This window comes from Pygoscelis adeliae, unplaced genomic scaffold, assembly GCF_000699105.1.
Source record: "Pygoscelis adeliae isolate BGI_AS28 unplaced genomic scaffold, ASM69910v1 Scaffold384, whole genome shotgun sequence".
In the NCBI taxonomy this organism is placed as follows: domain Eukaryota; kingdom Metazoa; phylum Chordata; class Aves; order Sphenisciformes; family Spheniscidae; genus Pygoscelis; species Pygoscelis adeliae.
Window position 1 is genome coordinate 283,241 of NW_008824548.1, and position 26,862 is coordinate 310,102.

Here is a 26,862-nt window from a genome sequence, read left to right on the forward strand (position 1 = left end):
TGCTGAAATATTATTTCACTGTGTATATTTCATAATTCCTCATCTTAAAGAGCTGAGAGCTATGGAAAAGTGCCTTTAGTATTTTAATTCTAAGTAAATTAATTCTTTTCTTCAATAAAATGAGGGTTCTTAGATCCTTAAGTTTGCTATGGATGGGCTTTTACAAAAGAAATAACTAGCCTTGATCACCTGCAATTCTTTTCATCTAGACCCTCAGCTGGGAAGGGATGAATGAGTCATAGGGTCAAACTTCTTTGCCATCATGAGAGACAAAACGTATGTAATCAGGCAGGTCTGTGGTGCCACCCCACAGGTATTTGTTAGTCAGAAATCACCCTCCTTTCTGCACTGATATTTTTTCCTTGGCACTGATTTTTTTTCAGCTTTTGAAACAGTTTCATACTAAGAAAAGAACGAACTGTTGCCTACGAAAATGTTTTTGTCTAGATTGGCATTATGAGGAAAACAGCTCAGGTTTTGCCTAGTAGAAGCGTTTTGGAAGATACAAAGGGAGAAGAGATTTGATTCTGCTCTTCAATTAGTCAGGGAAAAGCAGATGCAGTACTGCTGAAATCAGTGAAGTTAAACTTGAGTGAGATCACAGGCAACCCTAATGCGTTAAAGTGAGCAAGGGTTCATGTACAGCATAGTTTAAACAACCATCAAGTTTAGCTCCCAGGTAGAAATCCACCACTCCTGCATCCCAGAGTGGCTATCCTGCTGTGCAGGGATTACTTATTAAGCCCTTTTAGATAAAAGAGATTTGGCAGGGAGTGTTTAGACTGAAAGGGGCCAGGACAGGAGGTGTAGAATAAATTTTGTTTTCTGATCTACTATCCCCAATGACTCACAAATCTTTTCTATACAGATCTTGCACCCAGAGAGAACAACCAAGGGTAAGAGATATAGTTCTATCGCTGTGTGCTGTCTGGGCTCCATGGCAATTTCCAGAGACAGGCAGAGCTAAGAAGCCTTGTGCCTTGGTTTCCTCTTACCATCCCTTTCCCTGATCTTCCTTTCCAGTTGTCTCACTGCTTTGACCAGTGCTGATCTCAGAATGGTGATGGGGTTGCTTACGCTCCGAACATCTCTCAAGGAGGTGCTGTGGGTGTTTCACCAAGGCCACTCTAAGGGAATAATTCTGGGGCCTACATAAAATTCCAGATTTAGATCATTAGATTGCAACGTTCTTCAAGCTGCTCATTTGTGATGGGAAAGGCTGAGAGTGGGAGGCTTGGCTGATGTTGAGAGCAGGCAATGCACAATGGGACCAAACATCACTGAAGTGCTGGGATCATAGTACTGCTGGTACTTTTGTCGCAGGTGGAAGATATGGCCAAATGACTTCAAAAGAAATTATTTGCCTGGCCAACATCCAAAGGTGGTGTACCTCCTGTATGAAATCAGGTGGAGCAGAGGTACCATCTGGAGGAACTGGTGCTCAAACAATTCTACCCAACATGCTGAAGTCAACTTCTTGGAAAATTGTTTCAAGGCAATGCCATCAGTTTCTTGCTCCATCACTTGGATCCTATCTACTACCCCCTGTGGGAAATGCTCCAGAAGAATTCTGGAGTTCCTGAGGGTACATCCCAATGTGACCTTGGAAATATACGCAGCCAAGCTGTTCAAGCACCTGGATATCCGTAACCGGCAAGGTCTCAGGAACCTGGCAATGAATGGAGTCATTATACGTATTATGAATCTTGCAGGTAACCCAACTACTCTTTGGGTTTGTCTAGGTGTGGATTGAAAGTTCTGGGATTATGTGCACTCTCAGCAGTTGTGCTTTGTAATAGTGGTGATGACTGGCATTAGGGAGTACTAGTGAGTGCAAAAATGCCACTCTCTTCTGCCTTATTTCTTCCCCAATCCCATACAGCAGCAGGACCAGCATGGTCACTTCCTCTTGCCAAATCTGAACAAGGAGAGTTATGTCTTTCTCTAGCCATCCATGCCTCCTTTATATACAGTGAAAAATTGTGAGCATAAGATAGAGCTGTGCCTCCTAGCATATATATGCAGATCAGCTTGCCAGCTGCAGCAGTTGGTTTCCTTTGGCAGCTGGAGAAGAGAAGGAGACATATCTAAAGGTGACTTTCAGATAATGCATCACAGAGGACAATTGCGTCTTGCATGTGTGTCTTTTTGTATGTATATCTTGCTTGCCTGTTGATGTTTGGCTGTAAAAATAGTCCAGACAAGTAGCTCACAGAAAGGAATGTACATTTGAAGAGGTGAATCTCACATACCTGTCTGGACACTTACTACTGGAGTGTGCAGCTACAAAACCTACTAGGTCAAATGTAAACTTAAAGGAGATTGCTTATCTTGGGGAACCTGTCTCTGGGATTATACCACCAGAGCACTGACAGAAGCTCTGGCCATCCTATCAAAACTAAGATCAGTATGAAACTGCTAAATGTAGGGTCGTCACTCCAGGCTTTTCCTGATCATCGAGATAAGTCAGACAGATTCATGACCGAAGCAACAAGTTTATTGTCTTACCCAAAGCTGCTGTGATCAAGCACAAGGCTGCCAAAAAGTATGCCTGAACAGCCCTGATTGCATGTGCCACTTCCCTTTTCGGTCCCTCCCAGAGAAGCAGCCTGCCGCTCACTGGTTCCTTCTCGCTTGGCCAACGTGCTCTGGCTTTATGCCCTGATGTGCTATCTGTGGTAGGTGTTGCCCAAGCCACCCTAGTGATCTCTCTCTCTCTGGCAAGTCCCCTTTTTAGACATATTGCTATTTGTAGAGTTTTGGTTCCCCTTTCCACTAACTTATTTGTGTAGTTGCAAGTCATGGTTGGTCCCTTGCATGAATACCCTCAGATGAATATCTTTCTCCTGCCCTTTACCGTTGTCTTACTGAGAAAGAAGTGACTCACTGACATATTCATGAAGAAAGAACTGGGCATGCCTTTCATCAATAGTGACTGGATATCTCTCTTCTCAGATTACAGTTACGGGTGGAAAAGATTTGTCGCATACCAACGTGGAGAAGATGATTATTGGCCCTGGAGCTTCGCTTCATACATCCTTCTGAATTGGATGGAGCTCTATCATATCCTTTCGGTTAGTAGGCACTTGAAGAAAATGCTGAGAGTGAAAAATAATACAAAATCCTGGGAAAAGGAGGTTTGGAGGATCCTGGCAATGGTGTTAGCAGAAACGATAGTAGGAAAAAAAAAGCATGGGCTTGATGCTGCATGAACAGAGGGCCAAGCAGGCAAGAGATTGCCAAGGACTATGCTGCTACATTGTGCCTTTGTGACCAGGAGTAGAGAAGAGATTTAGCAATACTCTCAGGTTTTTTACTAAGGAAAGGGTAAATTATTTCAACCCTTTACATGTATGAGCTACAAGTTCATTAGCTTGCAGCTTACTGGAGCTGTTTGATCCCAAAAGCTCATTCAGCTGTGTAAACATGATTCAAGTACACTCTTTTTGCCTCTCAGGACAGGACACTGATTTTAGTTAAGTTCTGATCAAGCACAAAAGCCCAGATCAGTGGATTCACTTTCAGGATCACAGCTTACATATAAGAGTATCATACGACTGAGATCTACATTCCCTATTTCTTGCAATCCATACAACCGCAGAAGTTATTTGCACGGCCTGATATCCAACTATACAAGAAAGAGAAGGTGGTCTACTGAACAGGAGAGAAGACCAGGACTGGAGTTAACTTCCTGGCTCAGCCACCCTTTGCAGGGCAAGCCAGTTCTTGCTTGAACTGGTCCCTATATGTAGAATGGGGGCTAGCAGAATGGATGGCAGGAGATAGAGTAGGGAAGCACAGAACTACATAATACAGACAGGAACTTAAAGTCTAGAAGGAGAAAAACTAATCTATTTGTAGGATGCTATAAATGCCTTGTTTTATTTCTGGCTGAGGAAAAGGAATACATTAGACTTCACTTCAGTTCCATCCACCCCAAGGTGGTCTTCTAATACCTCAAGACCTGACCTTTCTAGTTCTGTCTAAATAAGACATTCCGGTGACAGGATACACAGTCAGTGGCATTATCCAGCCAGTCAGCTGATCTAACAAAGTAGTTAATGCAATGTAACTGTTTAGGAGATATTTTTCCCTTGGCTTTCAGCCTTCCTGAGTCTCCTAATGTCTGAGACGATGATTAAATAATTTAGCAGCTTACGCACAATCAAATGTATAGTGTGATGCTTACCAGGGAGCTGAACAGAGGTGTCTGCTAAATGCTTGTGAGTACCAACAAACTACAGCCAACTCAGCATAGTTCCCTGGGCAGCAGTACAAGGTGAATATGCCCTTCAGATCTTGGTTTTAAAAAGCCAGCTAACAAATGACCTGTTCCTCCCTGTGCCCCTGGCAACCTTGTTGATTACTGCAGAGTCCTGGTGAATAGGGCCCATTATCAGTAGTTCTGACTAACCACCAACCCTCCCCAGAAGGAATGGGAAGGTCTGTGTGCTCAGCCCTTGTGAACATCCAGCCCCATTTTCCTAACTGTGCATGGTCAGATAAGTCCCATTGACCATTGCCAGCTGACACAATTCTTGGGGCAGACCAGGACCCCCTGAGTGCAGAGGTGTAATGAGGAGAGTTCATTCCAGGCACATGCTCCAGAGAAATACAGACAGTTGTGTCAAGTCCTGACCTCCCTGGCACAAGAAGGACCCTGAGGAACCAGAGAGGATTTGGTGGAGTACCACTGCAATAGTCAGGGTGCTGGAGCACTTGCCCTACAAGGAGAGGCTGAGGGCACTGGCTTTGTTAGGTGTAAAGAAAAGAAGGCTAAGTGGGATATAACTGCAGTTTTCCACTACATAAAGGTGGCGAAGACAAAGCCAGGCTCTCCTCAAAGCTGCATAGAGGGAAAATGAGGCGACAGGCACAAGCTGTGACAAGGGAAATTCTAGACAGAAGGAAAAAGTCTCCCTCGACAGTGGTGCTGTACTGGAACAGGTGCCCAGAGAGGCTGTCAGACCTCCATCCCTGGAGACACTGAGAAGTTTCCTCTGAGCTGCCTGATCTATTTTTGGAGTTAGCCATGCTGCAAACACACTGTTGGACTAGAGACCTCCAGAGGGCCTTTCTCACGCCCAAAATTCTGCCTTTCCACAGGATCTAGCTCCACTTCCCCTGGATTCAGCTACACAATCTGCCACCTTTTAAATGCTTCTGTTTCTGAGTTGTCTGTCTTTCTAGGAGGGGTTTACACGGCACAGTAAATTCCAAGGTGCTACTCTTGTCTGGAAAGCTGAGTCCCAAGGGAGATCATCTGACATGCTGAAGGTGGATCAGAGCAATCTCTTGGACTAGATGCTGTATTTTCAAATTCTGGATCATGTTTAAGAAACAACTTAAGCTTTTGGCACCTAATTTTTAATGTTCATGTTTCTTTCTTCCTGCTAGGGGCTTCCTCCATTGCTGGCAAACTTTGAATACTAACAAGCATCAGCAGCATGCTTTCCAGCTCACTTTGTGCATCATAACATTATTTACAAGACTGGAAAAGCCAGTCCCTGGAAGTCTTCTATGGAAGCCTTGAACTATGAGCTCCATACTGTCAACAGAGAAGACTCTTAGCGATGGTTGGGCATTGATTGCGCATTGGTTGGGCATTGGCATCTGATTCTGCAATCAGATTCTGCAAGTACCCTCTTGAGAGGCCAGCAAGTAACATTTTTCCTGCTTTGATCTCTTCCAAAGAAGTAATCAGAGCAATGCATTCTGGTTTTGAGAATTTCTTATGAAGATCACTTTTACGGTTATGTGTGTATATTTCAGAAAATACTTCATGCTATTAGTATTTGTGTAATATTATTATTATTATATTACTGCTTTTATATTATTTATTACTGTATTATATTACAATATAATAAGATTATGTTACTGAGGATTATATTGATTCATTTTAAGGTCTTATTCTCCCTGTTTTTATGACTGTAGAAACAACAGAATAAAAGTTAAAATGTCAACTCTGTGGAAACTTTGCTTTTCTTGTTCAGTTCCTGGGCACACATCCTTCCCTTGTAATTCCACACTCTGGAGTCCCAGCTGTTCATTTGCAAACTGGGCGAACACAGTAAAAAGCCTCTGCTTTTCCAGCTGGAAGCACTGACTGGAATGGTGAGGTAGGAGATATTGAAAGCTCTGAGCTATCTCTACAGGCAGAAGTCAAAAAGAAGATGCAGGTGCGTTGGGCCTTGCAGAGTTTTCAGTCTGTGCTGCAAATAATGCAAAACATCTGAATGAACCATGTTGGGAGCTCCATATTTCATGACTCCCAACCCCTCCAAGCAGGAGGCCTGTTGTGTGATCCCACTGGGGAATGTGCTGCTGCTGGGATCTGCAACATACAGGCACAAATGTTTAATTGACGAATAAGGCAGGGGCTGGTGGGAACCATGCCTATCTCTTCTAGTTGATTAATGCTTATAGCATCCTTTCGCCACGCCAAAGTCTCCAGATGTTTAGCAGACAATCAAGACAGGCAGAAAAGTTGCAGGCTGAGGAAGCAGCTCCAGCCCCTGCTGTCTGAGAGAGTATCTAAAGCTGAGTGCAGCTGGCTGCGGAGTGTCTCCTACGTTAACCGAATAAAATTACTCCAAGCAATGTATAGTGTGGCTGAAGTTTTCTTCCCCCTGTCCAGGTCCTCAGGCTGGATGTCACATGCTTTCTTTCTGGCCATTCTAGTGTTAACTCTTTGTTTCCTTAGGGAGAAATCAAATCACTCGATCAACATGTAGTTGAGTACACCGGGGTTCATAACCATTCAGCAACATAACCTGTAAGTTGCTGGTCTGCTGTGGAATGTGGCAACTGGATTTGAGCCTGATCAACATATGTATCTTCAAACATCTTCATCTGTGTCTTGCTACAGAAGTTAGCTGAGTCCCACCTGAGAACCTAGAAAGTACAACAGCACAAAGCTATACAACTCTGTGTAGCGTCCAGCAAAAAATGGAAACCCTAAGTGTTAACAAAATCTGCAAGACCTGAAGACCCATCCATATCTCTTGCCATAAATACTTAAGCATCATAGAATCTTACAGCTTAGCATCGCACAGAGAAGACTTAACCCATAGCAGTGTGGAAATTACTGACACATTGCTAGGTCACATGAAATAATCTAAAAATGCTGGCAGGTGTTGCTATGTTTCTGTACCTTAGAATAAATATGCAGTCAGACTTTGACCTTGGAAAGGTCGGAGCTCAGTGTACCTAAAACTCCAGCTCTCTGGAGGAAGATGGCAGGTTGGATGGCCCAGGTCTTTAGAGTAGGATGATGATATTGCCTGGAGATTAAATGAGATGTGAATTTGAATTAGGAGGGGAAAGTGGCTTGATGGGAGAGAATTTATTTGAGAAGACTCAAGAAAGAGAACAGGAGCCTTCTGTAAGTAGCTGTAGGTGAAGAGGATTAGACGATCCAGAAGCTAGGGATCTGTGAACCACATTGTTCTACATGAGAAAGGTCCAGTAGTCCAGTAAGGAATAATATATACCAGCGCAAAGTTTATCTTAATCCTCTAGCAGCAATATGGTGACCTGCTCCAAATTAATTACTTTTTCCTGCGGTATCATCTGAGGGTGAGCACAGACCCTGCTGTGAATCCTCCAACTTTGTTCCTGACAGTCCAAGGCCCATCTCAGTGAACTATTACCATGAAATAGTTTTCCTGCAGGCAAGGTAGAGGACAATGCCTTTACTGCAGGACAGAGGGGTTATTCCTGGCATGCAAAGAGGTACCCTTCTTGCTTTGAACTTCAGCTAATACTCATCTGTTTAGCCCCAGGCCAGAGAGCCTTGGATGAGCGTGGGGTGGTGGCCAAGGGAGAAAAGTGAGGGAGAAATCAGGATATACCGCAGAACAACAGAGGACAAAATGATCGATGAAGGAGGAAGAAAATGAGATCCCATTAGGCTCCTCAGTTTCATTTAACATGGGTCTCTGCAGCATTATCCAGTGCAGCTTCTCTCAGACAGGTGGTGGAGTAGGTGTGATTCTCTTCAGGTTGTGAGGAATGCCTTGGGGATTAATAACAGTAGGTCAGCACTAGCAAGAATATGAGATGGGTATGCAACCTGATGATTTTTGGACACACATCTTGGAAGCTGTTGGGCCTACTCCTGTTCCATCATCCTATCTCAAAGCAATATTGGCAAGTGTCCACTGGCTCCAGTGGGTTCCTGCACAGGGATGTGCTGTTTGATGTCCCTTTTCAGCTCCCTATAGTTACAGTTAGAGTTTTGACTCTCTGACTGTTACTCCCAAAACAAATGTTTTCATTTGTCGTCCCCTGTAATTATCTGGTTTTCTGTCCAACTTCTTGTTTGTTTTTTCCTCCTTCTCAGAAGGGCTAATCAGTCTTTCTAGAAGTCCCAAAAGAGAAACACAGCAACAATGGGTTCCTGAAAGTGAAATACTAGGGAAGAGAAGAACAAAGTGAGAAGATGTAATACTTCGCGCCTGCCACACTCCCAGGCTCCAGCTCTCTTCAGCTCTTCCTAGGCCAAATGTGGTTTCTGAGTATTCGGTAGCCCTTTCTGAAGCATAAGCAGCTACACTGCTGTTCTGGGAGAGGAAATGGAGCAGCATCTTGGAGACAGCTGAAAGCAGAGACAGCATTTTATGGAGGCTGTAACAACTCCAGCTGGAGTGTGATCAGGGTCCTGTGGCCCTGCCCCAGTACAAGTGAGTCTGGATCAGAGGGGTGAACCAGAGATGTGCCCATTTGCTCGGGAGCAATCCTAGTCCATTAAGCAAGAACTGTGCAGTGGTGATGGTCCTGTAATGTGTAGGACTGTCACTAAGGGAGCAAAAGGACACGTGATAAAGCAGAAATGATGAACAGGGCAGTGTGAGCGATGGTGCCATACTCCTAGTGGAGCCTGGACTCTGAAGTGAACAGTGACACAGGCTGATACCCCCACCTCCCCCAGTCACATCTGGCTGGGGATAGTTTCTTGCTACAGCTGAGCACCGGTGCATAATGAGGCAGAGATCTCTGGCACCCCCATCCCTGTCATGGGTCACAGTTCTGCTACTGCTAGTGTCAGCTCTGGTCATTAACAAGTCATTCAACTGCACAGAAGTGCCTGGATTAACTGAAGTGCACGGACTAATTTTTATGAATTAGCCAGTGTGCATGGTTCTTCATGAAAGGCTCAACCCTTTCCCACTGAAGGCAGGAGGACAAACTTTCCCTGGTCCATTTGGAAGCTTGCCAGTTCAAAGTCAGCCCAGTGAAGTTTTTTTTACACTAGTTGTAGCTGTCAGAGTGAACTTGCAATCTGCTGTATCCCTGCTGTGCTCCTGCTGGCGTGTAAGGGCCTAGAGGTGGGACTACCACACTGCTAGCCTATAGAGGTAACCACACAAGAGAGCAGGTCTACTCTCATCTTCTTCTCTCCCTCCGGACTGGTAAAAACATTGTTCCAGCTTGCAGAGTGGGCTAGTTCTTAACTGTGATTAATAACAAGATTATAGCACGGAGACATCAACATCCTTCCTGCCCTGGAACTTGGGTGCCACCTGCACTCACCCATGTGAGGAGACAGGTCCCTTGCAGGCAGGAAGATTACCTCTCAGTATTAGCTCCACACCTTTGAAAGTCCCATCAGTCCTTCAACTGGTATGCTTAATAATAATAATGACAACAACAGCAGCAATAATGGTGTTTTAGCTATATCTTATGCAGGTTTGGAAGCCTGAGGGGAAACCTGCCTATCACAAAGTGTATGAGAGACTTAAAAGCCAAAGGCAGCCTTCAAAATACTTGCCATACTTTGGCACCTACCTTTCTGCTCTGACCTCTGCTCTTGCAACAACCCGCTTTCTCCCTCCCCTTCAGAGGCTCTGCTTACCCCTGCTGGCATTGTCAGAACAAATGGTCTCTTCTGTGCCAAACCCCTCCACATTTCTTTTGCGAACCAAATCTGATTTCCATCGCTGCGAGGATTTAATACATATGTGATTAAATAATGAAATTTCTGCTCATAGAAACACCAAAGGGTCAGCACCAGGGAGGGAAGAAAAAACTACTCGAGCTAGAGGACAATGTTGGACTCGAATACATATAGGCTAAAAACCCCTGAAGGGGCAAGTAGCAGGGGACTGGACTCCATGACCCTGAAGCCCCTTTCTGTCCTGGTTTCCAAGTACCAGCATGCGGGAGAGGGAGAGAGAGCAAGCAGGGGGGAGACATGCGGGAGAGGGAGAGAGAGCAAGCAGGGGGGATACATGCTTTGAAAATCCCCCTTGTATTTGTAAGGGCCTGGAGCGTGTCTTTGCATTGTTTAATGGTAATCTGTTTCTTATTATTGCAATGTGATGTCCAAGGACACTGTGTACTGACCTGGAGTGATGCTGTGTGCAGCTGTGGGAATGATGTCAGTGTCCTGCTCTTCAATGGGCATGTTCTGGGGGTTGTTGAGAGCTGGACTCTGGGAGCCGTTTGCAGCGAGGAACAACATTCCCTCCAGGCAACACCCTCGTAAAGGTGCCAAACACCCCCGTGCACCAGGAGATGGCAGCCATGCCCGGTTTTCCACACTGTACCAATAACCATCCTATCCCCTGTTTATCCTGTTTCCTCCATTATCAAAGACCGACCCTGTACCTTGCTCTGCTGCAGAGTTGGAGCTTTCACAGAGTGGGTGGTCTCTGTATCCCAGCCCCCGGGGTGATAAAGCGCATGTCAGTTGTCGTAAGACTGGATGCATCCCGAGGGTCCGATTGCCAAAAGATCATGCAGGTGGCTGCATGCAGAGACACACAGGGTGACGTTCAGTGATGATGAAGGAGCTACCCCCAGCCTGTGGGCAGGACTGTTTTCAGCAGCCCCCTGGGCCTCGTGCGAGTGTGCTTACAGTAGCGGTATATAAAGCTTGAGCATGCAAAAAGCACCCAAAACATTACACAGCCAGTCACGGGGGCAGGCCTGGTGAGAGCTCACGTTTGTGCCAGATTTGCTGGGAATCTTTTGTATCCTGTCATTAATTGTGGCTGTAGTCCTTAGGGTGCGAGTAACAAGATAACGGGGAGGTGGGCACACTCGTGGAAAGCACGGCTCGGGGCACCAGCTGTACGGCTATTCGGATGCACCTGTGCTTTGTCCATCGCCGCAAGCAGTGGGATGTTGAACCAAGGAGACTGGGGTTTTCAGCTAGCACCATAGGCCCATCTCCATAAGGATAGGCTGTAAACATAAGTGATACTCAAAAGTACATAAGCAGTAGTGAAATATTCCCTATATACACAGTCTGCAAAGCAAGTAAAAAAATCTTAGGTTGTAAAAGTAACGTTACTACATAACAGTCATCCTCCAGGGAGTTATTCTTGGCAGAGACACCTAATGCATTTGAGGTTGGATTAATTAATAATGCCAATTCAAAGAATACCTTGTAACAAAATGATATGAATTGGTATTTGAGAATAGAAAAAATGCAGTTAAAAAGGATCTCTATAGCAGCAGAGCTAAATTCCTATAGCTAAATCACATGGATTAGCTAAACAGTCTGCTCTGAATTTAATCTGCTTTAGATTCAGAAGAAGCAACCTAGGATATATTCTGAATCCAGGGCATGTTTCTTTGCATTTACTCATTGCATTTACTCATTGCATTTATTCTCCTATTGTATGATGTCACCAATAGTCATGTTTCAACAAGTATCTTCAATTAAATGTTTGACAGCATTTAAGCAAAAGCCACTGTCTCAACTGCTTTTTTAGAAGATGCTACTTTCTCTAGTAGCTCTCCAACAATTTCACTCAGAAGGACAATGGTGTTGAACAGGCCAATACCAAAAGTTGGAAGACAGAGATCCTTTTTCCATCTCTGCTTCTCTTCTTGTTTTGTGAAGTATGTTGGGTCAGCACTCCTTCTGTGTCCACTTTGGTCAATTACGAGTCATGAATGGGGACGATAGGCTTGAAATCAACAAAGGAAGTATCTTGAAAAACTTTAGCATTTATGTCCCAGATTTTTTATAGTATTTCCAAAGTATCTATTGCCTGAACACTTTATCCGCTGCCTCAATCTGCTGGGTGACACTGTCAACAACTTCAAAGTTACAAGGGAAGTGAATAAAGACAGTTTAATAGGATAGTGCCAGGTTGTCTCTCCAGAAATCAGAAAGGATAGATGACACATCAATCCTTTGTGTCAACTTTTACTTCCCTCACCCACGTGGTACCAAAATAACGACAAAACCAGATGGTCATTTGTAAGACCTTTTTTTATATAAATAATATGCACTGTATCAAACAAATATACAACACCGTGCTTGCAAATTAATGCTTTGCAAAGAAATCTCATTGCTATTCCTGGTCAAAATTCCTCAAGCTGAGAGTGCCTCAGGAGCCTGAAGTTGTAGGAAGCTTGTGATGCACCCAGTTGTGACCTCTCCTAGCAGGAGGAGGCACTGTGGGAGCAGGGCTCTCTGCTGTCCTCCTGCGGCTGGCCTATCACCAGAGGAGGTGTTTTGAGGAGCGACACAGGAGCCTCCAGCCTTACCCAGAAAGAGGAACAAGATGGAGCAGAGAACTCGCAGCCATCATGAAGGAAATGACAGAGTACTCCCAGAATGTGGGACACACTTAGCCTTGGCAAAGCATCAAGAGGTTAGACTGCAGAGGACAATCCATCTGTAATTTAGGTAGTGGGAAGGTGGTGGTGAGTAGGCGTGTACTATGAACCCATCTTCAACTTGGTAAAGACTGTGTCCACAAGACCAGGTGCTGATGGGGTCCCCTAGTGGAAACACAGTGATTGCCAGGCAGCAGGATGCTTTGATTTTGCCCCCTACAAAAGATATCTATCTACAGGCTGTATAGCTTTGCTCATGCTGGGTGTTTTTTCTGGTCTCAACTCTCAGTCCAGTCCCCAACTAGCCACATCTAGCCATATTATGGGCAATAAAAGGCCTGAAAAAACAGAAGACTATGGGACTGTTAAGGTGCCTCCAGCAGAGGACAGTTGGCTAGGGAGGGAGCATATTGCAGGCCTGATCTAGGAGGAAATGCTAAGTGGATGAAAAGTACCCCAGTAGTGAGAACTGTGGTGCTCCTCCCTGAGGTATGTCAAGAAACAGATGGTGACTGATGTGGATGCCAATACACCGTCTAAAAAGACACAACCTCAACCTACAGGAATGAGAGATTAAGTCTGAGGGACAATACAATGTGGAAATGAAATGTGTTATCCAGTAGATATATGCTGGAAACACATTGCAGTGGTGAAGTTCCTTGGTGGCTCCTTTCCTGGCTGGGTGGGAGGTCCACACACTAATCAGCACTGACCTCGAGCTGCCATGGCTCTCAACATAGTTGATAGGAGTTGAGTGGACTTCCTATTTCTGCATGGGAAATGTCTTGCTGGACACCCAGAATTGCAGTTGGCACTTGAAAATGTTGGCCAGCAAGTCTTCTGCTTTCATTTTAGGCTTTTATTGTCTAGTTTCAACCCCTCCTAGGGCACAAAACCTGGACCCACAGCTACTGAAGCTCCCTCCTTTCTGGGCAGGAGGCACTAGAGGGCCTGGGCCTGCACACAATCCACTTAGAAGACCTGCTGGCTTCAAGTGAGGTTTTCAAGCTAAGCTACCTGGGCTGTCCAGGACTCACTTCAATACTCTCAGTCGAGTTTTCCAACAACTGGCCAATTTTGCTGTTAGGACGTAGGCTCTATCACTTAAATGGTGATGGTTTTCAACTTCCTACCCACATCTAGAAGGACAAATACACCGTTTCACAGGGGAGGACACAGAGCAGCTCAGTGTAGTGCAGCTCTAAGAGCCAAGAGATGTGCTCCCCGAAGCCCTCATGAAATGTGCAGATCAGTGAGGTGCCAGTGAGAACACAGTTGCACAAACAGCTTTGCAGGCTGTCTGTTCCCGTCTGGGCAAGGCTAAACCCAGAACTCCATTTAGTGGACCACCTGAATTAGCTCTGCAGGGACTGAGGGAGGGCAAATCGCTCTCTGGCAATGTCACTGCAGTCCTGGCTATTCCCAGCTAGCAATGGATGAGGTGTGAGTCTGGGGAATGTGTCTTCAGAAGATCAGCCTAATTCTCCTTGGAAATGAAAAAGTAAGGATAGTCTTATCTCTAGACACAGGGCTGGAAGGGAGAGAGATGTAAAGAGGGAAGGAGAGAAAGATCTGTTGTAAGGGAGAGAGTTGGAAATCAAAGAACAAGTGTTTGTGAAGTCTTCTGATTGCTGATGACTTTCACTTCAAAGTCCCAGAGTTTTAAAGGCATCTCGTAAATCATCTACTTCGTACAGTGGCTGCAGGACAAAATATAAATGGTAGGTCAGTTGTCAAGTGAGCAGGAACCTATGAAGGTGGGGAAGGAGGAAGAAATGGTAGGAGATGGGATGAGATGTGGAAGAGGGGGAAGAGAATGAGGAGAGGAGATATGAAGGAAGTTGGGGGAGAGAGGCACGAGGGAGGTGGAAGGTGAAGACACAGGAATGAATGAAATGGCAGATGGCAGAGATGGGTAGCAAGGGCAGAGAGGAACTATAGCGAGGAAGAAGCTGAGGGGAAGAGCACTGGAAGAAGGAGAATTGGCCCTCACCAGGAGGATCCGTCGAAGTTTCCTGGACAGATGGACAGAGTTTTCATGCAGCCCTTCCCAGGCTTTGAATGTCTTTTCCCTGTTCTCCACAAATGTGTTCCAGCAGTAGAAGTAATCTGTGCAAGGCACAGGGGAGTTACAGAGTGCTCAAGACTGCCCCAGAGAGGACACTGACCTCTCTCCTAGGATCACTAAATCATCACATCCTGCCATCATCTTCTCTGGCTCCTTGTCCTAGCTTCTCCCACCCTCCTGGGTCTCCCTAACCCCCCATAGCTTTCCATCATCTCTTTCTCGCCTTCACATCTCACCTTTGAAGGTCATGATGGCAATCTGTGCCCCGGCCCTGTGCAGGCGCCTCAGCCCCTCAGGCTCTGCCTTGCGGTCCTCGCAGAAGTAGAGGCGTGCTGTGAAGATGCGGAGGGTCAGGTTGGGGTAGGCGCGCAGGAAGTCGGCCACGTGTCGGGCGCAGTCATAACAGGGGCTCCAGGAGGTGAACCAGGTGATACGGTAGCAGCGGCCTGGGTCCAGGTCCCAGGCTGAGATGTAGCGCAGGAAGAGCACCTCCACGTGACAGCCCATCTTCGTGAAAGAGGGAGAGGGGCAAGGTGTGAGGAGGGGGGGAGGGGAGCAGGGTGTAAGAGGGGTGAGGAGGGAGGTGTGAGCTGGATAGGGTGTGAGAGGAGGAGAAACAAGGTGGGGGGTATGTCCTAGGGTCAGCGCACAGAGGGAGAAGGCACAGCGGTACGTAAGTGGAAAAGCACAGGGGCGCATTGATGTGTAGGGATGTACAACAGGAGGAATGGGTGGGAGCTAAGTAGAAAAATAGGTAGACTGGTAAAGCAGCAGGGAGTATGGATGTCTTGCTGGTAACACGCTTGGGGGTAGCATAAAGTACAGGTTTACCTGGAGGCTGCATCCTCCAGATATTATGTGCTAGTGCAGTGTCCATGCTCGTGGACACGTGTGGCGGTGCCTGCGTTGCTGTTACAACCCTCCTTTCCCTGCTGCCACAGGCAAACTGGAGCTGCATACACCTCAGCACGGATATAAGAACAGGTGCCAAGGTGTTCCCTATACCTTATTGCGCAGGTATCCAAAGTCCAGGGAGCACGATGTGGCACTGTCACGGCGCTTCACAACATAGCAGAGGTAGGTTTCACGCCGGCCCTTGGCCCAGCGCAGGTTCTTGAAGTTATAAAGGAAGAGTTTCCTTTTCATCAGGAGGCTGCAGGAGAAGACAAGAGAGAATTTACACTAGCCCCACCCTGGAGCCAGCAGTTGGCCATGTCTTTGTTGAGGGCTCAGCACCAAAAATATCCTCCTCATGTCCAGGCCTCTCAGTACAAGAAGAGCATCAGTAATTTGCATGCAATGTGTTAGGGAAAGGGTGCAGACGTGACTGTGGGGATGAAGCCGGTGACCTTGTGAGTGGAAACAGTAAGTGAATTAGTAGTGGTTAGTCAAACAGCAACTATGGCTGGGTAGAGTGCGAAAATATCTGCAAATATCCAAAAGATGGACACCAATGAGGGAGAAAGATGAAGGTGTTTGAGAAGACCTGGGAAGATAAGAGGGTCTGGAGTTCAGTCATCAAGAAATATTATTTCTGCTGTACAAAACCCTGAAAAGCCACTGTGGCAAAGGATTGATCAAATTAGAGCCTCTTTAGAGAAGACTGGACAGAGTTTCTTCCCAGCATTGCCCAGAAGAAGAGCATGGTTGAAAGTCGCAGGGCTAGAGGCTCGGGTAAGGTGCCATACACTAGCTGACAGAATACGTAATGGGGTAGGCATGCTGACACCTCTCCAGACACAAGTACTATTCCCACATTAGACAAACATCGAGATTCGTGGGGTCCTGCTCCCATGCCCAGGGATCCTGCTGGGGAGAGGCAGCAGGAGCACGGGGAGGGTAAGGTAGTCATGAGCCATATCTAACAACCTCACTGCCAAGTGGAGGTACATAGGCAGCTGAGAACAGCTGTGTTCATTGAGGTGAGATACTTACCTCCCCCACAGCAATGCAAAATAGAAGTGAATGGGTTAAAAATAATCACGTCCTTTGTCATCTTTTCGTGAGGTGTAGGAAAGCGGAATTTGGGTTTGTTAGGAATATAAATCTGATTAAAATCCAAGAGTCTAAGCAAGGAAAAGTTTCTTACACAAACACCCTTCATCTGTTTGCCAATGTCACCATAAAGCCTGAGCACTGCAGGGCACTTAATCTCCAGCTAATAGCGGGATCCTCTCTGTTCCTCTGGGAGCTTCTCTCCATTGTGCACCCTCACACACGACCACTGCACCACAGGTGCTCATTCATATAGTCACGCACATCCCCTTGCTTTTTGTTACCTAGTGCATGTGCTTTGCTCTCCTGTAGCACTCCCTATTGCACCTCACACCGCATCTCCAGAGAGGCACATTCTTCCCTCAAGCACCCTTGCTACCCTGATTGTTCCACAGATAGGCAAGCCACCCGCGCAAACATCCTCCTTCCTGCCATGTCGCCCTCAGACTGCAGTGCAAAAATACCTGTCCTGCTCACACAGAAAGAGCAAGCACACACATACTCAGTTATGCCACTCTTTATACAGACATGCTCCTAGAGAAGTAGATCACATGGGAGTTGTGGCATGTCTCCTGCTAGGAGAAAGTCCATAGAGAAGACAAGGCTCTGCAGGGTCCTGCACACACTCAGAGAGCAAAGTATCCCTACTAAGCATTTTATTCAGCCCAACAACAGCCTCAAGCAGTTCTTGGAGGTCTGTCCTGTAAGCACTGCCCCAGTCCTGCTCTGCTGGGCTTGCAGGTTGTGTCTGGAGTAGAGCACAAACTGATCCCACTGCATTTCATCACCCCTTTCTCTGGCAGGTCACGTTGGGTGTGTGTTTCCCCTACCCACTTTTCTCTCTTGTATCGTGTGTTCTTCATCATCAGTTTTGATTTATTTCTCACACTTAGAGCTGCCCTGCTTCCTACCACCTTAGATTCACCCTGTGTCCCTGCCTTTGTATACATGTATGAACATGTGTGTATATTCCCTAACACACACATGTGTTGGTCCCCTCACAAAACTGTCAACCAGTAGTTCACCTCAGGCTTCTCCCTCTTGGATGTGTGTTATTGCAGGGATGTGGGGAAGACTCTCCTCCGTAACAGAGGTGCTGGAAAGGGAACACCCCTTCCATGTGTGACAGATCCTCAGGTTGTCCAGAGAGGATAGCCCACACAATCGCATGGGAAATGAGCAGGTATGATAGGCCAGAGGGTTGCAAAGCTCTTACCTGGGATGTGCCACAACAGCAGAAAACAGAGCAGAGGAATTGTGAAAAATGCAATCACTTGTTGAAGAACCATATACGCCAGGTGAAAAACAATGACAATTATGTCGATGTTTCATCAAAGCCCACATGGAAAAATGCTTTTCAACACATCAAAAAGTTTAGGGAAAACAGGCTTTCTCTTTTCTCTTTTTTGTGAAGTTTTGGGCAAAACCATTTGCTTTCAAAATGTTCCTGATCCTTCTTCTAACTTTCCCTTTTCTCCCTTCTTCCCATTTTTCTCTATTAAATGGTTTTGCCCCTGCGGAGCAGCATGCGGATGCAAACAAGGGTGAAGAACAAGAAATTACCCCAAAACCCAGAAAAACAAAATTATGATCACCTGGGTTATTTTTCAGTGTCAGAAAAAAGTGAAGACAATTTTGAATCACAGAAGCCATTTGTTCAACTAGAAATGTTCATTAACATCAGTTCTTGTTTTCCCTTCTCTCTGGAATTCACCATCCCAGGGTTTTTTTTGCTAGGGAGGATTTCAGAACGTGACTGGTACGAGAAGAAGAATAATGAATGAACAGATGTTGCAGGGAGCAGCTGGGCAAATTTGCAGGTAGGTACAAAGTGCTGGATACATATGCAACTCCTATAGCTATAGGATAGCTCAAGAGAGAGCGGCAAGGACACAGGAGCAGTGATTATACCCGGGCACTGAAAAAGTATACTGAACAGAGACCTTGTCCTCAAATAAAGATTCATGAAGCCAATCCTCAAATCAGAGTGAAGGCCCCTGAGTGCGTGAATGATATGCAATTGTGGAGAGTGATTAGTGATAATTAGCTCGCAGAGTAATTGCAGTGCAAGTAGAGGAATCCAATGCTGGAACAGTCTGTGCTTATGAGCACAAGGGTGTGAGCAGCAGAAACAGAGTAAGACAGAAATCTGGTGCAAGAGAAAGAATAGGTGGATAAGGAGACAAGAGTGGGCAGGGATTGAGGTGCTTAAGCGGCAGATAGCATCTGAATGTTCATCTTTCTGTTATCTTTTTTTTGTTTCTAGAAAAGAAAAAGAATGAAAAGGAACAGAGAATGGTCCCAAGAAAGAGAAATGACAGAAAGGGAAAAGAGTACAGGGTGGCAGACAGTCAAAGAGAAAGAATGACAGAGACACAGAGATGCAAGGCGCAAGAGCAGGACGGGGCGGGGAGTTAGATCACTGAGTCAGATGGGGAAAGGGAAAGGGATGGTGAGCATCAAATGGAGAGCAAGTTAATTCTAAGAGAAAGACCCTCATTTCTTATATGAGCAAGAAACTGGAGGCACTCATTTTACCTGTCCATGACTGCCAGGGTCTCTCTCAGGTGATGGGATTGCAGGGAGGTTGTCTTGCAGGCTCCGTCTGTGCAGCCCTCTGACTTGATGTACAGAAATGTGGACTGCCCTGTGTGTCCCCTCCCCATTCACCCCTATCTACCCCCTGCCGGGTTTCATCGGGGTGTGGTTGAGGGAGGAGTTAGACAGGTCTCTGGAGCTGCAGGAGCTGAAGAGCAAAGGGTTGAGATACAAAGGGGCATCAGTTCTGAAAGATGCTTGGCACCCATTGGTCGCCTCCCCCCACTGCACTCCCCATTGGGCCCTCCCCGCCTGCAAAATTATTCTGAATTAATATCAATAACATAACGAGGCAGGAAGCATTGTCTAGTGGTTAGAGGGGGGCCTAGGAGCTTGTGTACCACTAACGTGAATGTGGGCAAAACCACACTATCCCCCCGGGCCCCAGGTCACGCAGCTGTGCAGTGAAGATGGTGACCCTGCCCTGCCCCACAGCGGAGGGAGCTCTGCGCAGTACCCCACAGCTGCCCAGCTGGAAGGAGCTCAGGGAACACCAAATTGTTGGCAGGCTTCCCCCCACCCTCCTCCGTGTCCCCCTGAAAGGACCAGCAGCTGCTTGGCAGCATGGGGCAACACCGAAGCCGAAGAGGAGAGTGAGAGGGACCCAGCTCTGGAAAGAGCCTGGGGTTTGACGGGGAGCGTCTGGCCCCACTTCGGCACCTGAACATGGCCATGGGCGCCTGAGCCGTGTCAACACGCCAGGAACGATGGCATTGCAAAGCTGTACGCAAAGGACAGGTGGGGAATGACTCAGGGCCTGATCCTGCTGTTCCAGGTGGCACCGGTGCTGCGATCTGCCGGCAGCAGGGTGGCTGCCAGGACCCTCCGTCCGATGGCTGTGCCCAGCAGGCGTGTGGTTGTACGCTGTCACGCCCGGGCTCACACTCAGGATGCACACGCTTCGCTCTGCCAACACCGCGCTCTGTCGCCTGGGCTCTGCTCCACCACGGCCCTGCAGCACCTGCCTGGGCACCCATCCCCTCCTCAGGGCTGAAGGACAGCCAAGGGATGGGGCGGCGGCTTCGTCCAGGCAGGGTGCTGAGGAGGCAGCTGGGGGATATTCTGCTCCGTTTCTACCTCAAGCTGGGTACGGCTGAGAAACAGGGCTTTTGTTTACCTCACGCTAGGGTAGTTCTTCGTTTTTTCTCTGCTTCATTTACTTTCCTTATGAATTTTACTGGCTTTCAGCATGCTAGGACTGTGTGAAACCAGTATATGCAAAAACATGAAAAGGAGAGATGACTTGCCAGAACAGAGCAGATGACTCTCTAGCCCAGCACTTTGACAGTACTTGTCTTTGAGAGCGGCTGGCATGGCACACTTCAGGAAAAGGAGAAGCACTTCTGGGAGGTCCAGGGCTGGGCTGTCCTACTCCTTGGGGAAATGTCTGGGTAGGGCACATGCTCAACGAATCCACGTTTTGGCAGCTGCATCGGTCTAAGAGTTGTGGCAATTATCCTCTTTGAGGATCTGGCTGCTAGTGTTTGACCAAAGCTAGAAGAGCCTGCAATCCTTCCGAATCCCTGTCCTACTTAACGGCGTCAAAGAGGACACTCCTGCTAATGAAACAGCTGTCCCCTTTCAGCTTTTGCCCTAGCAGCACCTTGTGACAAATCTCCTAGGTCAGACCAAGAGTCATTTCGTCCCCCCTTCATACTAGTTTTTTTCTTTTCATAATGCAAGGAGGATGTTTGTTACCCAGGACATTAAAAAAAGAAAAGAAAAAAAAAGCAACACACCCTGGGAAATCTGCTTCTTGGAGATCACAACTGTGTGTTTCATCAGATAAATTAAGGTAGCTTCAGCTTTATTCTTGTTCTGGCTCCTAATTTTCATAGCCAAAAGCTTGCAGAAAATTTTACATGATATTTTCTGCTCTGAAAGGAGTCAAGAAATATCTTTATGGCCAGCCTGGTCTTCCCCATAAATTAAATTTGTGCATAATGATTTTCTCAAAGGTTTAACATGTCAAGTCTCATAAAACGTTTAACTAGATCCTTTCTCTAGTCCTGCCTGTAAGTGGAATTCATTCTTCCATGTTTAAAAGATCAGCTCTTTTCCTTAAATGTTGAGAGTCTCTTTGCTCTCCACAGAGATAAAAAAGAAAGAAAGAACGAATGAACGGATGAACTATATTTATGTCACTCTTTGGCAGGGCTCTCAAGTCTAAATACTGATGAAGGCTTTCTAATGCCCTTCATTTAGACCAGTAACTACCCTCACACTGGAGGTGCGAGTGCACAAAGTCAGTGGCAGCTGTTCTCTGCCTCTAGCTCTAATCCCCAGAGCAGAAACCTGTTGGTGTGGATGTGTTTTTAGTGTCTCATAGCAAGCCTAGGGCTGAGAGGGACCCTCAGCTCCTATGCAGTTCTGCCTAAAGCAGGAGCTGCAGTCTCTTGCCAAGGCAAGATCTTGCTCATCAGCAGATGTCATCACTGCTCTCGTTAAGAAAAAATAGTTTGGAAAACCATCGAAAGGTTGCTGATCCCTGATCTAGCTGCTAGTCCAGCTTCCTCCCTGGCTGTAAATTGCCACATCTTTAACATATGGTGGGACTCTTTTGGCTGGGAGCTAATACCTGAGGAGAGGTGCTGACCACTCCAGTTCTCCTTCCTTTCTGCTCAACACAAACTTATTTGGAGAGAGGACTGGGGGTGGGAGAGAAAATCAGTTTTACTGAAAATGACTCCATCTCTGTTTCTGATCAAAGCCCAGGTCAGTTAAAGGCTAGCGGGGAAGGCTAGAAAGGGTCCCTGTGCTGGTGTGTTTGGAGTGTTATCTAGCAAGAGACACTGCTCCAGCTTATCAGGATCACAGAAGGATGTCCTAGCACCCCTTCAGGTTTCTTGTGCTCGGGGCTCTATTCCCAGTCTTGAAGTGAGAACAACAGAGAAATAACAGCAGGCTGAAGAGCAGTGGTCAGGTGTAAGGGGGGAGGAGGAATATCACCATTACTGTTACTAAAGATTCAGAAAGCAAACTGCTAAGAAATCAGAGAGAAAAAATGCGGTGAATAATTAAAAGTAATTACCTAGCCCCAAAGCAGAGGAGAGGTTGCTTGTTTAGTCAACAGGAAGTCATGTGTTGCTGTGTACCGATATAAATACATATTTATTTTTTCCATTCACCCTTTGTCAGAAATCACATTTTGAAACAAGCGCCAACATCACCAGTTGGTTGGTTCTTACGCTGAACACAAGAAACGCAGACACCTGCTTCCCCTTGCCTCAAGTGAAAACCTCAAGCAGAAAAACTTTCTCTGCTCAACAAGTGCTGATGCACCATGGACACTGACTTGCACAGAGACCTCGAGCAGGGGAACGGTAGAGTTCCTTGCAGTTAGACACAGGCAAATAAATAAGCTGATGTGCTTATTTATTATAAGCACATATAATGTAATATGCTTATTCCATATAAGCATATATTAAGCATAAGCATATATTAAAGTGCTTATTTATTATATGCACATTACATTATATTCTGTGTTCATTCCACAGAGATTCATCACCCTATTTTGAATGACAGACCCAACACATGCACTTGCTCAGGCACCTCTGCCAGGCAGACCACTCTCATTACTCCAGTCCTGGGTGTAAAAAAAATCCGCACTAGATATAGAGGCAGCTTGCTGTCTAGGACATGGGGCAAAGGGCCTTTCCCTAGAGCTTCCAACTCATTTTGTGACGCAGCTGTGGATGCCATGCCTAGGGAGAAGGTTTCAGCTGTTGCATGACAAAGCACTGCCTTTTGTGGTGCAGAATATGCAGCACCATGGAGGTACGGGAAAGCTGTGAGGACGTGTATGAGGTCTGTCTGGGGTGGACATGACCAGGAGGAGGAGGTGTGGCGGGGGGGGTGCAAACACAAATCTAAAGCGCTGTGGGGTGATTGTCACTGAGGCTGCACCTATGTTAGACAAGAGCCGGGATTCCAGGTCATGAGAGGGAAGTGGGAAGGAGAGAAGGCAGGAGGAGCTCAGGATGTGTGGGAGTGCCACTGGGAGGGTGGGTTTATGAAACCTGGACCCCTGTGCTGTGCACTGCTGCATGCTGCAGGATTGTAGATGATGCCACTGATGCAGAATAGAGGGCATCTGGTTGCTGGGTGTGCACCAAGATTATACGTTATTATGCGTTTTACTAGTAATTTGGCTTTCCAGGCTTGCACTGCAAAACCTTTACCTGGAGGCTTGACTCGTGGTTTATTTCTGTTCCACTGTTGAGCTTCTTTTGGTGCTGGGGGATGAGGCAAATTAGGCTGAAACTATTGAATTGAGTACATGTTTTTCAACCACAGTCCTGTGAGTGCCTCTCATTCCTGCCCTGCAGCTCTCTGCTAGCCCAGCGTGGGGCTCCTTACAGGAACTAATGACCCTTAATCCTGCCTCTGTACCCCCACAATTTTCTCTCTCCCCGCCCATATTTGTTCCCCCCACCATGTCTCTAGGCAGCAGCAGTTCCATCCCTGACTACCAGTGACTGACGCCTGCTGGGATCACCAGCAAGAAGGGAGGAAAGGGGTTGGGTTGGGTTGAATGGCTTCCCCACCATGAATGCAGGTAAGAAATGTGACCAAAGTCCAAGTACTTGCACTGAATGTCCTCAGGTGTCTTCTCTAGCTTGAGGCTGTGACATGGTTGGCATCTTATCTCATTTACACTAAGAAAAACACAGAGTCTGCGATCAAAGCAGAATGCACCTTCCCCATGCTGAGAACTGGGGGTGGGGAAGTACCCACCAGAGCTGTTTGCACCTTGCTGCTTCCCATAGCAGTGCACGCAGCTCCAGCCTCCAGCGTGCCCTGCCCATCTGACTTGGCTTCTGACTCCATGCTGCGCAGACCTAGAGAACACCTTCTTTTTGCACAGGGAGCTGCAGGCTGCATTCCAGTGTTACTCCGTTCTCCTACAGCTCAGCCCTCTGGTCTGGACACCCCAGACCCTGCTCCAAATCACATCTTCCCCCTCCTTAATGGAAGTTATTGGCTCCCTATCTCTGCAATCATCTGCTAGTCATGGGGAGAAACTCAGTTTTGCACCGCAGTTTTTCACAATGAGACTCACCTTCTAGCTGTGGTTATGGTTTCACAGACCAAAGTTGCTTGTTACTAGCTCCTGTTTGTGCAGTTGCTGCAGCTCATGCTACTCAGTGCAAGAAGAGCTTGCACCTCGGGCCTGGGTGGTAAATCCTGATTTTAATTTCCCTGTTGTCTTTGGAGAACTCATTTGCTGGAGATGCTGGGACAGAAGTGCTTGGATGCTCCCTAAAGAGCAGCATGTTGCATGTTCCTTGGCTTGCAGTCATGTGTTGAGTTCCCTGCAGTTGTACAAGCTTTCCTTGGCTGGAGGTCCTCATGAGCAGTGTTCTTGCATCTTACAAAGTTTTCTTATCAACAAAGCAAGTATTTTCAGAAGATTCAAGATAGCCTTGCTACTTCTTGTCTTCTTCCCCCCAGAGTTCAGAGCTGCTCCTATGCTCTCATCACTGGCCACATCCATAAGGTTTGTGGGATGCCACCACTAACCTCTACTCCCTAATGCCAAAGTATCAGATAGTGGAATTAGGGTCTGCCCCTGACATCCTGATCCTCTTCCAGGGGGCCCAGTGCTCTTGGCAATGGGGGTGGAATGGGAGACCCATCCTGAGGCCAATGAAGAGAGGGAGAAGGGGGTGAAAAGTGATTCTCATTGCATGATGAGGATCTCCTCCTCAGCTGTGATATCTCTGCTGTCTTCCTTCCTTGCTAGTGCACTGCCATGCCTGGCTGTGCTGACTGTTAGCATCAGTTATTTCTTTAGCCATGACCACACGGGAGCCTCCCAAGTTTCTGCTGTAAGCAGTGAGGTCAGAGTTGTGACACGCTTGAGCTAGCTGCCCAGGCAGGGGAGGGTATCCAAGAATCTGAGAGCTTCCCAGCTAATTTCATAGAGTTTAAAAATACCCTTTCATGTACCAGCCAAAAGCATGGGTTCCGCTTGGATGAAAAGGCTGGTAGAAGCTCCTAGAAAGCAGAGGAGAGAAAGAAGAGGAAGAACCTGAAGGGGAAACAAAGACCCTGGGAAACTACTGATTATGAATTATTATTATTATTATCATCGGAAATTTTAATTCACTGGTGCCCATTGGTTTTAGGCAATGCTTGTAGCATTGCTTCTGCTTCCCACTAGATGTGGCCCCAAAACAACTATATCTTACTAAAATATATAGCTCTTGCATTCACATACACAACCAGTTAATTTCCCTTTGCCCAGCCTGTACTCAACGAGGGGACGCCATGTCCACTCATCTCTTTAATCATTTCTGTGCAGGTACAGGTAGGGTAGGGCACAGGAGCATTTACTTTAACGTTGCTAGCTTAGTCCCATCCTGATTTGGAAAACTGGTGACAAGACCAAAAAAGCTCACAGATTGGAGAGGCAAAAATCTACCCTGAAGCAGTGCCCCTGGGGACTCTCAGGGAACAGAAATGGCAAAGAGGCTTGCAGAGACTATGAAGAGTTCAGATGCCTTTCCTAAACTATACCAAAGGGAAACTACAAAGATACCAGCTGATGGACAATGGAGCCAAGAGAAATGGTATAGTGGTGGTGCTGGGCTCAAGCAGAGCTGATGAGAAAATTACTTTTGACCATGGTGTGGAGGGTGTCAGGAACAACTATATTAACACTGCACCAAAAGAAACTCTTTTGAACCCTTCCTCCACAGCAAGGACCAGGCTGGAGGCTAAGTCTAGGCTGTGGAAGAAAACAGGTTTTATTTGTCAATCCTTAATAATGGCCAATGCAGCTTGCTCCAGCTGATCTGTGCTATTTGGGTGTCAGACAAGAGACATAGTGAGGTGTCAGCATTTTCTAGTGGGTGTGTTTTCTAATTCCATCTGACTTTGGTGCTACAAGGGAACAGAGCGGTAAGGCCCACGGGAATGCCTTCAGCATGGAAAGGCTTTGTAGGTACAAGGCACCCAATACAAGAGGTGGCATGCTGACACGTGCATCACTGTGAAACCAAAATCTCGGTTAAGATGTCACATTGGTAGGCTGTGCTGGCTATCACTTTTGAAGCAACTGCTGCTGCTGCACGTGCCACTGCTGCTCCAGCCTCTAAGGCATTGGCTAAGAAGCCAGAGAACATGGCAGAAGGCTCCAAATCCTGCAAGCTCCCAGTCTCCAGGAGGGCTGATTATGAGGGCTATGACTGTCTCCAAGAAGCACAGAACTTTTTCTCACCACCTTGAAAGGGAACCGAAGTCTACGCAGTACAGAAGGACAACAGCTGCACCAGGCTGGGGCTCAGGAGCCTGGACAAGGGCAGCACAAGAGGACTTGGTACTTCTAGCTCCTTTAAATTCAACAACAAGCCAAGAGGAAGGTGCCAAGAAGGCAGAAAAAGCCAAGAACCACCTGATCATTGACTGGCACTGCCAAGAAGCCCAGATTAGCTGTGGCTGTGAAGGAAATCCCAAGGAAAGCCAAGAAACTGGCAGCCACCACAGCCAAGAAAGCAATCAAGAGCTTAGAGAATATGAAAGCCAACAGACCAAAAAAGGCAGAGATCCAGCTACAGGCAAAATAGTGAAACCCAAGGCTACCAAACCCAAGGCAGAGAAATTGAAAGTAGCCTCAG

General features: G+C 46.8%; 2 protein-coding genes across 2 annotated transcripts; one reads left to right on the forward strand and one right to left on the reverse strand.

Annotated features, from left to right (window-relative positions):
- Window positions 1–1,498: 1,498 nt before the first annotated feature.
- LOC103915126 (C->U-editing enzyme APOBEC-1-like) lies at window positions 1,499–5,304 on the forward strand. The gene is made up of 3 exons (XM_009321885.1): window positions 1,499–1,712; window positions 2,956–3,074; window positions 5,191–5,304. The coding sequence occupies exons 1-3, from the start codon at window positions 1,499–1,501 to the stop codon at window positions 5,302–5,304; spliced, it is 447 nt and encodes a 148-aa protein (XP_009320160.1).
- Window positions 5,305–14,163: 8,859 nt separating this feature from the next.
- Window positions 14,164–19,347, reverse strand: AICDA (activation-induced cytidine deaminase). The gene is made up of 5 exons (XM_009321871.1): window positions 19,181–19,347; window positions 15,653–15,800; window positions 14,884–15,154; window positions 14,573–14,688; window positions 14,164–14,279 (listed from the first exon to the last, which is right to left on the reverse strand). The coding sequence occupies exons 1-5, from the start codon at window positions 19,306–19,308 to the stop codon at window positions 14,226–14,228; spliced, it is 717 nt and encodes a 238-aa protein (XP_009320146.1). The 5' UTR covers window positions 19,309–19,347; the 3' UTR covers window positions 14,164–14,225.
- Window positions 19,348–26,862: the final 7,515 nt, after the last annotated feature.